General features: G+C 35.2%; 1 protein-coding gene across 1 annotated transcript; it reads right to left on the bottom strand.

Moving 5' to 3' along the window:
* Nucleotides 1-1,719: 1,719 nt before the first annotated feature.
* On the bottom strand, nucleotides 1,720-3,680 carry LOC134531757 (uncharacterized). Its single transcript, XM_063367632.1, has 2 exons — nucleotides 3,179-3,680; nucleotides 1,720-2,794 (listed from the first exon to the last, which is right to left on the bottom strand). Exons 1-2 carry the CDS (start codon nucleotides 3,359-3,361, stop codon nucleotides 2,105-2,107), a joined length of 873 nt encoding a protein of 290 aa, XP_063223702.1. The 5' UTR covers nucleotides 3,362-3,680; the 3' UTR covers nucleotides 1,720-2,104.
* Between the last annotated feature and the right edge of the window lie 8,954 nt (nucleotides 3,681-12,634).

Genomic DNA, 12,634 nt, shown 5'->3' with positions numbered 1-12,634 from the left:
CAGCATTGTAATAAATTTTCACTGAATTTTTTTTACAATTACTGTAAATGGGAGCTGTGGCTTAATTTTTTTCCATTAGTATAGCCGTGCGAAGCCGGGTCGGGCAGCTAGTTTTAAACATAATTCCTTAAGTTATTTTTAATATAATGCGTTGTTTGCTTTGTAGTGACATGGTAATAGGCCTCCTGGGGAACTCGCCATGTAAAATAAAGAGTAACGAGTTGAGTGCTGTACCTCCGGATGTTTACCACCCATGGTAGACCTCTAGGGTCTAACACTTGTGGTAGATATCCAAGGTGATTTGGAAACTGGCACAGACAGGTAAGTAGTGCCTTTTTTGTTTCATTTTTGCTACTTATTGTGTATCTATGCTTCTTAAAGGTATTCCTAGAATGAATGTGTTTGTAGCACAAGGAATTTTAACCTTGCTGCATTATACATTCAAAGATGCTTTAAAACATGATCAGTCTTGTTAATTCCTACATTTACACAATAATACCTGAATATGGAAGTTACATGATTATCTTTCGATACTTCTCTGTATTAGCTTATTGTCTCACAAGATATATTCAGGAATTAAAATTTCATTTTAAATCATTCACTTTTACAAAGAGTAATGTGTAGAAAGTAAAATTCTTAAATAAAATTTGGAACTATTATGTATTTTGTTGTTTTTTGTGTTTAAACTTTTAATAAAATTGGAATGAGCTAAAGCCTTTGTTTAGTTATGAAACTGAACATGCAGAATATTTACTGACATTAATGCATACAGTACCATCAAGTAATTCAGCTGATGATAAATTATAAAAAAAATAATAATTTAATTCCTTCTACACATCAGATGAGTTCTTAACCCAGAGTAGAGTATTTTGTTGTGTATTTATAATGTCTAATAAGTTCTCACTAGTATGCATTTAAAATTAACATTTTTCAAAACATTCCATATGCCACATCACAATGTTTTAAATGAAATTTACAGAAAAGTGGCTTCTGGGAAGTAAGACAAGTAATAAGTGAAAGGTTGATTAGGTTACTCATATTATTACATATTAAAGTATTACTTACATATTAAATACTTATTATTAATGTTTCTGACTTAACTTTATAAACCTTTTACATAAGTAGGTATTACCCTTATTTCCCAGAAGCTGCTTCTCTACAAAAATTACCATATTGTGAACCAGTCCTAAATTATGTCATCCAATTTAGCTTCATACTCCTTGTGAACCATTTATGAATCCTAATTCAATGCCCATAAGTTCACCTATGAGTACTACATTTTCTGTATGGCTAGGTTTACTATTCCTTGTAAACTGTGTTATGAATTTTAATAGGATATGTCTTAACTGTATAACCAGTTATTGTGAATAGCTTATTGTTTTACCAGCAACCTTGTTTTACTGTAGAAAAACAATTGTAAGGATGTTTTTGGATATTATGCAGTCATCACTTAGGTAAATTGTTGCAAGGGTGATTTTGACTACACACTAAATGCTACGTAATTGGAGAGAAAGTAAAAACTAAGTTTATTTATGCATAAACAATTTGTATTGATGGTTAGTTATATTTGATTATCTTTATTAAAAATAAGTAGTGTGCTTAGAATATAATTGGAAATCATTTCTGGAATAAAGAATATGACCCAGATTTACCCCAGATTAATATTTAGTAGCAATGATGCTACAAATTGACCTAATTTGGTAAATAAAATGAATTATATAGACACCAAAAATTTCACTTTGTAATAAATAAGAACAATACCCAATTTATAAGGTGTACAGGAGACATTTGCAACCACACATTGCAAGTAGTGTCACAGATAACTTTAATTGAAATAGATCAGTAAGAGAAGCTAAAGGACACTTTTTTACCATTAAAAAATATTGGCATGCACATTTAGCATAATTGGAACAAGACGATACTTACCTGACTGTGCCAGTTTCCAAATCACCTTAGATGTCTACCACGTGTGGTAAACATCTGGAGGTATAACACTCAACTCGTTACTCTTTATTTTAAATGGCGAGTTCCCCAGGAGGCCTATTACCATGTTAATGCGAAGCAAACAATGCAGTATCTTAAAAACAAAAAAAAAAAATTGTTTTTAAAACACTACATCATTTGCTTCCGTGAGGATCTTGATGCGCAGCTTATGTAGCTCGTCAGCGTGTCGCATTTGCTGTGCGTGCAGCTCAGCCCTACGCTGTTCTGCCATGAGCTCAAATTTAATAGCTCGTTTCTCAGCTTCCACTGCTCGAGCCGCTTCTGCCTGCTCGTTTGCAAGGCGCTGCTCTTCTGCCTCTGCCATTGCCTTACTTGCTCTCAACTTAAGCCTGTGCTCAGCCTGTTGCATTGCGAGAACTCTCCGTGCACGCTTGTCGGCTCGCTCAAGGTTTAAAAACCTGCGCTCCACCTCCACATCAATTGCTGGTTTATTTCTAGCACGAAAACCAGAAACAGGTGTTGGTAGAACAATACTATGAGGTTCTTCTTGTGATGCATTCACAAGTAAGCTGCCAGTACTGAGTGCACCAGAGCCAGTATTGTTAGACTGTGGCATCACAATTTCTACAGAAGCTGAAGCTTCTGAAGGAAAAGTCATGTCACAGTCTACAGCATCATCCACACAATGCAACACACCGCCCAATGCTATTTCCAGCTCAGGATCTGTGGGAGGATCTTTAACAAAAGGTCCTCCACCAGTTGCCATTCGCTGTCTTGTGGCAAGAGCAAGGGCTTTCTTCTGCTTGGTCTTGACATTTTCCCAGCATTTCTTCAGCTGGGCACTGGAGCGCTGCAAGTTAAAATTAATTTAGCTGTGATATAATTATTATATGCGAATTACAAATGTAGTGCTAAATGTACACACATTAAGTTAAAAAGATAGTTCTGTCTATAAAGTATAAATCAATGTTTGGTGGTAAGAAAATAATCAAAATTAAAACAACTTGTATTTATTTAGGTGCTCAGCCAGCTGTTGAGTCCATAGTTTGTTCTGCACACCAATAGAGAAAACTACTTATTTTGTATAACAAATAACCTGTCACTGATGGTTAAGAACAATCATTTAGCGATCTTTTTTTTCCTAATATATATCTAAACCAAATTATATTGTAATATATATATAAGAATAACTATCACATGGATTTACTTCAATATGATAATGCAAATAACGTACCTTGATGACATCAGGTTGGGAATTGAACTCGCATTCAATTCGCGCCCAGGCATCTTTCTTGGCAGCCAAGTTGCTGAAGTCTGTCTTCTTACATTCGATGACATGTGCCCAGGAACGAACAAGCCCTAACAAAATGCTTCGTTCGATAGATGAAAATCGCTCGGATTTTTGAGAGGACGTCATGATGTATTCTCAAGGTAGATTTGAATATAAATCTAACAAATACAAACCAACTACAATCAACGTGTTATCAAAAAAGTAAACAAGTCAATCGTGGGTCAGTTCCTATTGGCTGTTAACCATGACGTATTCGTGACGTCACGGAAGTTCGGTTAACTTCGGACACGATCGGCCTCACTCGCAATTTAGTAAGAGGCGAACCTTCACTTTATAAAGTAAAGGAACGGGCTGTACTTCAAGCGACTCTGCACGATACTTAAACTATAAGGACGGCGCCTCCCTTCATGAAGTATCCCTTAAAGTTAAAGTAAAGGATGACCTCTGCATATGGCTGTATGGGCCGAATGCACAGACCATACTATTACTAAATTTGAGTATTAAGTTGTACTAAATTGCAATTTCGGTATGCACAGGTTGTGAAGTATTAGTGGTGCTTATTTTTTAAGTGTTTTCGTGCAGCGAATATTTAGTCGCCGGTTGACCTCACTAAATTGCTATTTAGTGCTACTTTTCGCATCATGGAAGCTGTACGACGCATTGTGGGTGACGAGTTTGTGGAATTTATGCGATATGCTAGGGATGATCCCTACAATCCGCCGCCTAGAAAATATCTTCGAGATGGGGATAATCCGTTGGAATTTTTTAGTGATGAGGAGTTTGTGAAACGTTTTCGTTTTACTAAAGAAACTGTAATTGGCACCATCGTTCCGCTTGTTGCGGCTGATAAAGGAGATAAACGTGGTTTGCCGGTGCCAGCAATTGTTAAAGTTACCACTGCATTACGCTTTTATGGCAGTAACAGTTTTCAGGTATGTGAGAATAAAATTTAAAGTGTGAACTAAGTTTGACGATACCTATGTTGGTTGTAGTTGTAAACAACTGTTAGAAATAAAATTTATTTACTGTCGGTTTTCTTCGTAACACTGTCATGAACATCCCTTTATTATATTTATTTATTGTCCGTTAACCTGTGTCCTGTGTTTTTTATTTTTCAGATTGTTTGTAGTGACCTTATTCACTTGAATCAAGCAACAGTAAGCAAGATTATCAAGGTTAGAGTTGCTTTAAGTTTAGGTTCTGTACATCATCAGTAGTTTTGTGCCCTTTATTTGACATATTAATTTTAATAAAAAAACGGAAGCAGGTCATATTTGAGGGGGGAAAATGGTACAGGTTCCGTATTACTATTGTGTATCCAGGTGTATCCAGATATACTTTTGATCCTGATGGCATGATCCTGTACACCTGATCCTGTGTACATGATGCTTATTTTGTTATGCAGGGGGAAGGCGCGTAGCGCCGATGCGTTTTGCGCTACAGTGTGAAACCTGATGTAAAAAATAAATTACCTACGTATAAGTTAACTTACGTCAGGTTTCGCGCATCAGGTGTACAAGATCATGCCATCAGGATCATATCATCAGGATTACATGGTTAACTTGGATAAGCAATACAGAACTTTTACCTCCACAAAGTAAAATTTCAAAAATACCATTTCTGTACTTACCCTGAAAACAGCGTCCATAAATACGTAATAGTTTATGAGAAATAACACGTCAAAACTTAAGTTTATAATACTTGTATTTTGCTGCTGCCATAGCCGCCTTTAACGTATATTACAGTACCTGTGCATTGTTGCTGCCACCGAAATTATTTTACTAGCATCAATTTGTTTGTTTTAGAGAACTTCAGTCAATGGATGTAATTGTTTTATTATCAGAGTTATGTAATACGTTATGTGTTACTTTAAAAAATTTGGGTTATGGTTACATTATCAACATAAACAATGCTTGAAAATACTCTGGACAGTTAGTTGGGGAGAATAAGTAGCGACATTAAAAATTTAAATACTGTGGAATTATGTTATGTAATGTTAGTGATGTTGAAAATACTTAAAAAATATTGTGGACAGTTTGTTGGATTGGTATATAGCTACATTAAAATTACAGTGTAATCATGTGAACAGTTGATTAGATCAGAGTAGCTACCTCTTAAATTGGTTATTCCTTATCAGTCGTATGAAATATTTTATAGTATTTTTAATGAAGCTATATCAAAATGACCATCCACAATTTTTGGAAGTACCTACTGTATTTTGCCAATCTTGCCTAATCAACCATTTACTATATTGGGATAAAGTTCTTCAAAACAAACACAAACCAACACTGGTAAACAATTAATGTCTGTGACAGCGTTAATGCACATGATTTAAATGTGAGCTATAAACTGAAATTTCTCAGTAACAGTAGGAATTAAGAAATGCTGTATTCAGGGTAAATACAGGAATGTTTTTTGTTTTGGAAGATGGTATTTATGACATTTTCTTTTTACTTTATGGAAAAGCAGCATTGTGTTACATTTACCTCCAAAATTCTTTGTTATGAGCAAAATTTTTCAATATTCATCAGGACCAAGTTATAAACTTGGATAAATGATAAGAGCATAATTACAGAGTTTTTAATATCTGCAGTTGCCAAATTGTCTGTCTGATAACAGTTTGGTATTAAGTTTTCTGGAAAAATTGTAGGTGGATGTTTGTTTACATGCAAAGGTAACTGGTAAATTAGTGGTCAACACAACTGACAATGCATGGTGCTGCCCTTACGATGTTTGTAATGACTGCAATAAATAGAAAGTTATAAATAGAGCAGTTTAAATCATTTAAATTATGAAGCATTTACCTACACTTAGAAGTTTGGAGTGAGTTAGTAATTTATATTTGAATTAAATGTGAAACATTTGTACAGGTAACCTCAAATGAGCTGGCAGGACATTTGCTGCAGTATGCACACTTCCCAGGAGCAGAAGGTATTCGCAGTAACCAGAGGAAGTTCTACGATTTGGGTGAATTTCCTGGAGTAACTGGTTGCATTGACTGCACACACATATGCATTAGTAATCCTGGTGGCCAGTTTGCAGAGTTGTACCGTAACAGGAAACAGTACATGTCTTTGAATGTTCAGGTTTGTGTTGGTACTTATTTTTGTGTCATCAAAATAATTCATTGGTGTGTTGATATATATATATATATATACACACACACACACACACACACTATCTAAATTAAGAATTAATTTTTAATATTCTACTTCTGTATTAACAACGTAAAACAAATTTTAAATAAAATTAAACAGTTATCATTGATTCTTTAGTATTTTATTTTTTCTGACGGAAAAACATTATCTAAAAGTGACACTCATACTAGATGAAAAATTACTAGATGGAAGTGTTTGGATGATTTAAAAAATGTATGCACATCAGGTTGTTGCAGGTCCGAACCTTGAGATCATGGACATTGTAACACGATGGCCCATGATGCCCGGATATTTAGTAACAGTAGGGTAATGGTTAGGTTTGAAAATCAAGGACTACCAGGAATACTTCTAGGAGATAATGGGTATCCACAGTTGACATTCCTGTACACCCCAGTACTGGTTCCAACAACAGCAGCGGATATTCGTTACAATGTTGCTCACAGAAGGACGAGAAACGTTGTGGAACGATTATTTGGCGTGTGGAAGAGACGGTTCGCATGCCTTGGACAAAAGCTGCGAACAAAACTGGCAACTTCAAACAAGGTGATTCTTGCATGTGCTGTGCTGCACAACATTGCGGTTCAGCATGAAGAGCCATTACCACCTCCAGTTGATGAGCTTCGTGTCTTACCTGTAGTTCCCATTGCAAATTTGCATCCACGCAACAACAGAGGAGCTGCAATGAGGGCAATGTTCATTGAACGTCATTTCACCTGAATAGGTTAGATTTTGTGGTTTTCTGTGAATGTATATAACAGTTTCAAATTATCATTGTATAATTAATAACAGTTTGACTGGTGAATTCACAACTTTTTTTCTTTTCCAGGTGCAGTCCAGAACATGGAATGCAATAGGCCTCTTGGGGAATCTCGCCATGTATAAAAAAATAGGAGATAACGCATTGAGCACTATACCTCCAGAGGGCTTCCTCTAAGGTGATGTGGAAACTGGTGCAATAAGTCAACATGTAAGTAAATGGGTAAGTTTTGTGCAATGTTTATATAATCATGTTTGTTTCTTTTACACACATAAAAATATAGATTTTTAAGGTGGCAGTCAGCAGTCTTTTTTATTAAATTTACTTTTTATTGTTAAATTAAGGATGTTATAGAATTGTAGCATTTTATAAAGTAGGATTGAGGCTTGTGCGAATCAGAGAAATAGTGGTATAAAAATAGTTGATGCATAGAATTTTTTCATTTGTTATTGTCCATTATGTTCAAGCCTTGGCAGAACACACCCACATTTAAGAACCTTCATTTCTCAAGCTTAATTATTGCCAGTTTTAAATATAAAATCTATCAAACCTAATTTTAGAGAATTGCTGACATTTATAAATCATTAATAAGCTTAATGGCAAATAGTTGCACAGTAGATACCACAACATAAAATTATAAATGGAATGAATAAAGGCTTCAAGATTTTAATACAAAAGTCTGTGTTTCTTTTCTTTCCCCCCCCCCCTTTTCTCCTCTTTCCTTCTGCCAAGTAGGTGTGATGTGTGGGGTAGGGTGTTATGTTAAGACAAGCTATAGATGGATCACTGCTACAAGGTCCATAGGGACAAGAGGAACACAGAGAAGGGTAATATCTATATGATCACTATGGTAAGAGTGTATGACAGTATAACTGCCCGGTTTCCAGTCCTTTGGTAGAAAGTTCAACATTTTTAGTGTCCTTGAAACCTTATTTCCAAAATAATGAAAGAAAAAGTGAACGTAGTGAATATCATGGTTTGAAAAAAAAAACTGAATATTATCAACCCTGCTTTCAGCACCATTTACTGCTTTAGAAGGCAAACAGAAAATGCAATGTGAGGGAGGGAGACAGACAGAGAGATTGGTGGACAAAACAAAGGCATAATAGCTGTGTTTTTGTGAATAATGTTAAATTCAGTTCCATTATCGTGTAATGTTTAAGTATGCTCTTTATGCGATTAAAAATTAGCCAAGCTTTAAGGTGTTATGATTGTTTAGTTGTACATTTGGCCGTTTACATTACAGATTCATTGCAATTTTGAGACTACGCTATATAATAGCTCTTAGCTGGGGAATCTGAATTACGTAGCAAGATAACAAACATATTGCCAGGTTGGGTTTCAACAGAAAATCACATTGGACCAGTGCAAAACTAACCAGTGTTGGTAATACCTAAACATATGGATAAAGGAAGATGAAATATTTTTTTTTTTAGCTTGGCGTATTTTTTATTCTTAAAATTGTATGCATGTTTTAATTATATTAACATTTCAAACTGCACAACCTTGTGAATAGTTATTTACTGTAATAAACAAATATCATATAATTTAAAACTGTTTGGAATGTATAGGCTATAATAACTCAAGTGAAAAGTTGGTTTTAATAATACGTGAAATCTGTGCTAGACTGTTTATATATTTGTAAAAATGTATATTCTTAATCCCCTTTAAGACCTTCTACTTATGTTGTTATGTACATGTTTTTTTTACCCCAGCTGCCACTATGTACAAAATTTATGATTTTGTTTTAAAAAGTGCTCTCTACTCAACCCCTTCTTCTAAGAGATATTTTAGTAACTTACTTATACCTCTATATTATATTTTTAGACACAAATAAACCTTTTATAGCAGTTTGTGAAAATTCTTCTGGTTCTTCACCTTGGTTAAACTAAACCAAATAAAGCTTTGTGTCATGAAGACTGAACTAGTAATTCTGGAGACTATCATCTTCGTGCATCTTCTTAGTCAGCTATATTAATGTATAATTTTGTTAAAATGGTAATTTATATTTCCTACCTAACCTAAACAGTCTTTTCTCATATGTTATAACTGTATTTCTCAGAATCAGCTAGTCTAAAGGGTTCTCAAACTACTTTAAGATGTGAAAAAAAATACAGCTAATAGATTCAGTAATTTTTAAAAGTAGTAAACTTAGGGAACAACAACAAATTGGTATTCTTTGTCCCAACAGATACAGTAAAGTATTTTAAAACAACTGTTCGAAATAGTTAAGCCAGTATTTGTTTTATAAATATCTCAATGTTAGAGAATATATTCATTGAATTGATACAGAGAAACTCTTAATACAATTTTAAGAATTTTATTTCAATATTTTCAGATCACTAGTAAAACATTTGTTAAGAACATGTTACAACACAAAATTCAATGATTTTTACCTAAACATAGTCAATCATCTAAAAATCACCATTTGTTAACATTTTCTGATTCTTTGCTTAACATCTGAAAAATTACTCATAACATTATTAAGGAAGTATACACCATCTCTTAAAAGTTTATATTTTCAGTCACATAACCAAACATAATCTTAACAGAAAAATATAGTTTGCCAGTAGTTTACCTTTTTTTAATAAGCATTTAGGTAGGTTTATCTTTTAAAACGAGACTATAAAGGTACAGTAAGGTTAGCTAATTAAAAATGGTGTTATGAACTAAATACAACATACTTCAAAATAAAATGGATTATTTGCAGGTAATTAAGTCAGCCATAAAAAACGTTTTCCTTAATAATCTGAATGGTTGCTTAGGATCTACTAATAGAATCTCTCTGAAAACTGTCTGGGAGCACGATGCATTACATGACAACAACGTGGATAACCCAAAAACTCAATGCTTGTTATTTGAACACAGTAAATTAAATATAAACAAAAACACCCTTTCCCTATTGGCCGAGTTCGTGACGTCAGACTTGACGTCATTAAAATCAGGCCATATTCGATTAAACTCGACTATCTTCGTGAGTTAGTAAGCCTCAACACTATACTTGTTTAAGCCTAGCGAGGCTATTACTAAATTATTCTTAACATACGAAATTTAGTGTCGTTCGAATCCTTCACTAAATGCAGTACAAGTTACTACTAAATTTCTAGTGGAATCTGTGCATTCGGGCCTATGTGATATCCAAGCGATAGGTAGATGGTACCACAAGCAAGTGCCTTGAACAGCACATAGATGGCAGCAAGTTAAAGTTTTGCTGGGGTCACGGAGACCCCACGTCTCCGGATAAGGGTTAAAGAAAAGTTAAAAGGCATGCTGGAAGCATGTGCTAAAATTGCCAATTATGAGAAAATATTGTGTTAAGAAATCATTTTTTGTATCCTTACAGACATGTGCATTGATTTTTTTTATTGGACAGGCTATTAATAGTTAATATTAATAATTGTTTAATTATAACCATCCATGGAAATAATTGAGCTATTAAATAATACACTCTTTGTAAATATTTTTCGTTTAAAACCAAAACAAAGTCTGAAATTGCAAAATTTTTAAATAAAAAACCTGTAAACATGAAGCAGCACATGTATGTATGAGATTTACTTTAAATAACAACCTATCATTAAATGATTCATAGTATCTATTTTTTACACACAAAAAAAAAACAATGGTTCAAAAAAGCCACTGCCAACTCTCTCAGGACAATGAGATCTGCTGAAACCAGAAAACAAAAATTTAACATGTGTTTAATATAATATCCAAGTTATACTCAAAAGTAACATGGAAATGAGTGAACACTATTTTCATTTCACAATTTCTTTAATAAATGCAACAAACTTGATAACAAAGTATTTATTAAATTGCATAGCTTGTTTCTTCATGTTTCTAAGGTTTTCCAACTGCTATGAGGGTGCAATCTGGCAATTCGAAGGGATTTTGATGGTTTCTTAACAATCTTCTCTGCCTTCTCCTCCAGTTCGATATTTAGCAGAAAGGCAGCAAAGGCCATTGTGTAGAACCTGAAATATTTTCAAACATTAACTAAATTAGTGTAATATAGTTTGGTAGGCTACTAATTGTTAACAAGAGGGCCTGATTAATAGAAATAATTTTTAATATGGTATTATTGAGCTAATATTCCTCGATGTAATGCATAACTGCATTCATTTTTCTTTAATTTCTAAAAACAATTTTAACTTTTTTACTTCTTTTCCAACAATTCTCCATGAGTGTGTTGTAATTCTTCAAGCAGTTAAACTAGAAATATGCCATTTTAATAGCTTGTTAGGTTAGGTAAATCAAAAAATTTAATACATGAGAATGATTGGTTGGCTTAAGTAAGCTACATTAAAAATACTGTGTGATTTTGTGAACTGTTTCTTAAGTTATGTTACCAACAAAAATAATAGGTATAAACTGTAGTGTGGTTGGTTAGGTTAGAGTTAGCTGTGTTACAATATATAATTCTTAAAAACTGTTAAAATGAGTTCACAGTATTGACGCCGACCGCCAATGCTCCTCTGTCGCATAGACCGCTATGCCTCATCAACGTCTCGCAAAAGCGTGTGCACCGAACGCGCCCGTGCGCGCAGCAAAGTGCAGTTCGTGCGACGAGGCGAACGCCATACAACGAGTGCTACACCGGCGCAAGGATCCGGCCGGGTGTGGCATATCCTTCCGCCGCACTACAACAAATTGTTATAATTATGTTTTTCCACAGGATTTTATTAAACATTATTTTTTATTAATTAATAATAAAGTCTTTGCAAAATCATGTTTCAATGTGCGATTTGTCCCGAACCTGGCCGGTTCAGTTTCCCGCGAAATTCACACGTTTCCGCGGGAGGGCTGGCGGGGGAGGGGGGTCGCGCGCGGCGACACCGCTAGTGTCCTTCGAGAGCTCAACCAGGCCGGCAGCCTGCGCGCAACGCGGAACCTTCAACCTTTGCATTCACCGACATGTAGTTTTCCATAGTGTAATTTCTTTTCAACCTTTTGTACAGTTCCGCGGTCGGCCTAAATTTACCATGAGGTACTTAACTTAATTCAATCAGTGCTCCGAGATGAGTGTTTACGTCATACGTAAGTACTGTGGGGAGAGTATGTGTTTTTACGTCGGCGCTTCACGCCCAACCTAGCCTACAGGCTACTTAGTTTTGGCCCGCACGGGGCAGCCAGCAGGCGACACGTGCCATCCAACTTAATAACGATTCAGTCCCTGGGACACACCTAGTCACCACGTAGAGTCGCCGGAGACACGGGCCTACGTGTTGCTAGCCCAGTTTATCCAGAGCTAGGTATTAGTGTAGTGTATTGTGCTTCAAAATATCGTGTGCCATGTCAGAGTGTCTTTTGTAACTTTCGCGTCACGTATACGAGTCTGCCCCTCACGCGCATAAGAATCGTGAGCCGCCACTGAGGAAGTGAGCTGCGCGTGTGACTAGTCGCGTCGGGCAAACCGTTACGGCCAGAACGGGCAGCACCATGTATTGGGCTGTGCTGTATTAAATTCACCAACTATCTGAAGAGGTT

Source organism: Bacillus rossius, chromosome 5, assembly GCF_032445375.1.
Source record: "Bacillus rossius redtenbacheri isolate Brsri chromosome 5, Brsri_v3, whole genome shotgun sequence".
Classification (NCBI taxonomy): domain Eukaryota; kingdom Metazoa; phylum Arthropoda; class Insecta; order Phasmatodea; family Bacillidae; genus Bacillus; species Bacillus rossius.
This window is presented reverse-complemented; position numbering and strand designations above follow the sequence as displayed.

Coding starts and splice junctions, on each gene's coding strand:
- LOC134531757 (XM_063367632.1), bottom strand. CDS start 3,361: ATGACGTCCTCTCAAAAATCCGAGCGATTTTCATCTATCGAACGAAGC. Junction 2,795..3,178: donor CCCAACCTGATGTCATCAAG/GTACGTTATTTG, acceptor TTTAACTTGCAG/CGCTCCAGTGCCCAGCTGAA.